The 1,588-nt window shown below is 46.5% G+C and overlaps 1 protein-coding gene across 1 annotated transcript in view; it reads left to right on the top strand.

Moving 5' to 3' along the window:
* LOC129667703 (oogenesin-1-like) overlaps positions 1-1,378 on the top strand; it is a 2,054-nt gene extending 676 nt beyond the window's left edge. Inside the window, exon 2 of the mRNA XM_055595391.1 lies at positions 802-1,378. Within this exon, the coding sequence (XP_055451366.1) occupies positions 802-1,378 (577 nt within the window). The remainder of the gene's footprint in view (positions 1-801) is intronic.
* The last annotated feature ends 210 nt before the right edge of the window (positions 1,379-1,588 follow it).

The following is a 1,588-nucleotide window of genomic DNA, read 5'->3' as shown; positions in this document are numbered from 1 at the left end:
TCTTTCTTTCTTTCTTTCTTTCTTTCTTTCTTTCTTTCTTTCTTTCTCCATGTATTCTTCTATGTGTTCTTGTTGTCCTTGGTTTTGGATTGTGTTCTGACAACATTGTTCTGTAGGTAAGGTTGATTTAAAATTCCAGTTCACAGGGACCCCTTTGCCTCAGCCTCCCTGTTAGGAGGATAACTATGTGAGCCTATTCTTCTGGCTGTGTTTATGCATTTGTGAGCAGCCTGGTTCAGAGTGGGAGTCAGCAGGGTGGGGAGAATGTTAACCTCTTCCTGACAATAGGCACTTATTTGTCTGGAATCAAGAGCTGAGCTTCATGCTTTGCCAGTCTTCTACTATGGTAGCTACTCAGAAGCTCTGAGCTTAGATCAGTGAGAATAGCTCAGTCTAACCCAAATTTCCCATGGCTGAAATGTTTAGAGCCCAAGTAGAGCTGAGTGCATGGGACAATGGGGATAGTGGGGGGTGGAGTTAAATGACAGCAATAGTGACTGTGCAAAGCATTGATGGAATCCAGAGTCCAGTGAGCACACAGCAAGTGTTTCATGGCTTGGAACTTTTTATGTGTGCTTTCTGGGCTTATGGGCTGAACTGGCTTTCTGCTTAAGAGTGAGGCCAGGAGAAGAAGTGTGGATTTGTCTTGACTGAGCAGATTCTAACAGGAAGCACCATAGAGAACATCCTTGATATTTGGTCAAACTGACCTTGGGTAACTGGGTTTCTTCTACCTCTGTGTAAAGACCCCATAGTCTCCAATACCATTTCCCAGAAAGTAACCTACTGGTCTATCCCTAGGTGCCTGATGACCCCGATGGAGACCCTGTCCATCACTTACTGTGACATTTCACAGTCAGACCTGAATTACTTCTCTGAGTGTCCGAAGCTCTTCCAGCTGAAACATCTGGACATGAAAGGTGTGGGCTTAAAGGCTTTGGATCTTACGCCTCTCCGAGTCCTCCTAGAGAATGTGGCAGACACTTTGCAGTCCCTGGACATGAAGTGTTGTAAGATGAAGGACTCTCATCTCGCTGTGCTCATACCTGCCCTCAGCAAGTGCTCCCAGCTGGCCAAGGTCAGTTTCTATTGCAATGATTTCTCCATGCCCATCCTGAGGAACCTTTTGCAGCACACAGCCAACTGGAGCAAGATGAATGTGGAACAGTACCCTGCCCCTCTCGAGTACTATGACGACTTCGGTTATGTCTCCACAGAGAGATTTACCCAACTCTGTGCTGAGCAAGTAGATAGACTCAGGGCCATAAGGCGGCCCAAGAGCATCTCCTTTGCTACACATATGTGCCCTAGATGTGGAGAGTGCTGTGTCTATGGCCGAAGATTCAGACCTTGTCTTTGCCAGAGGAGGCGGCAGTAAATAGAGAAACCTAACTTCTGCATTTGAAGCAATGGAAGGCTTGGGACACATCTCTCATGCTGGGAACTCAGAGCTTGTGGCTTCAGACTCTGCTCAAATTTTTAGTATCCGGATGATTGAAGAGCTGGATCTAGGATTCTGAAGGTGACACAGAGAACAATGGGACTGTGGGAACAGGGATCTTGTGGAGTCAGAAAGACAGTTTTGCCT

This window comes from Psammomys obesus, unplaced genomic scaffold (genome assembly GCF_907164565.1).
Source record: "Psammomys obesus unplaced genomic scaffold, mPsaObe1.curated_primary_1811, whole genome shotgun sequence".
In the NCBI taxonomy this organism is placed as follows: domain Eukaryota; kingdom Metazoa; phylum Chordata; class Mammalia; order Rodentia; family Muridae; genus Psammomys; species Psammomys obesus.
This window is presented reverse-complemented; position numbering and strand designations above follow the sequence as displayed.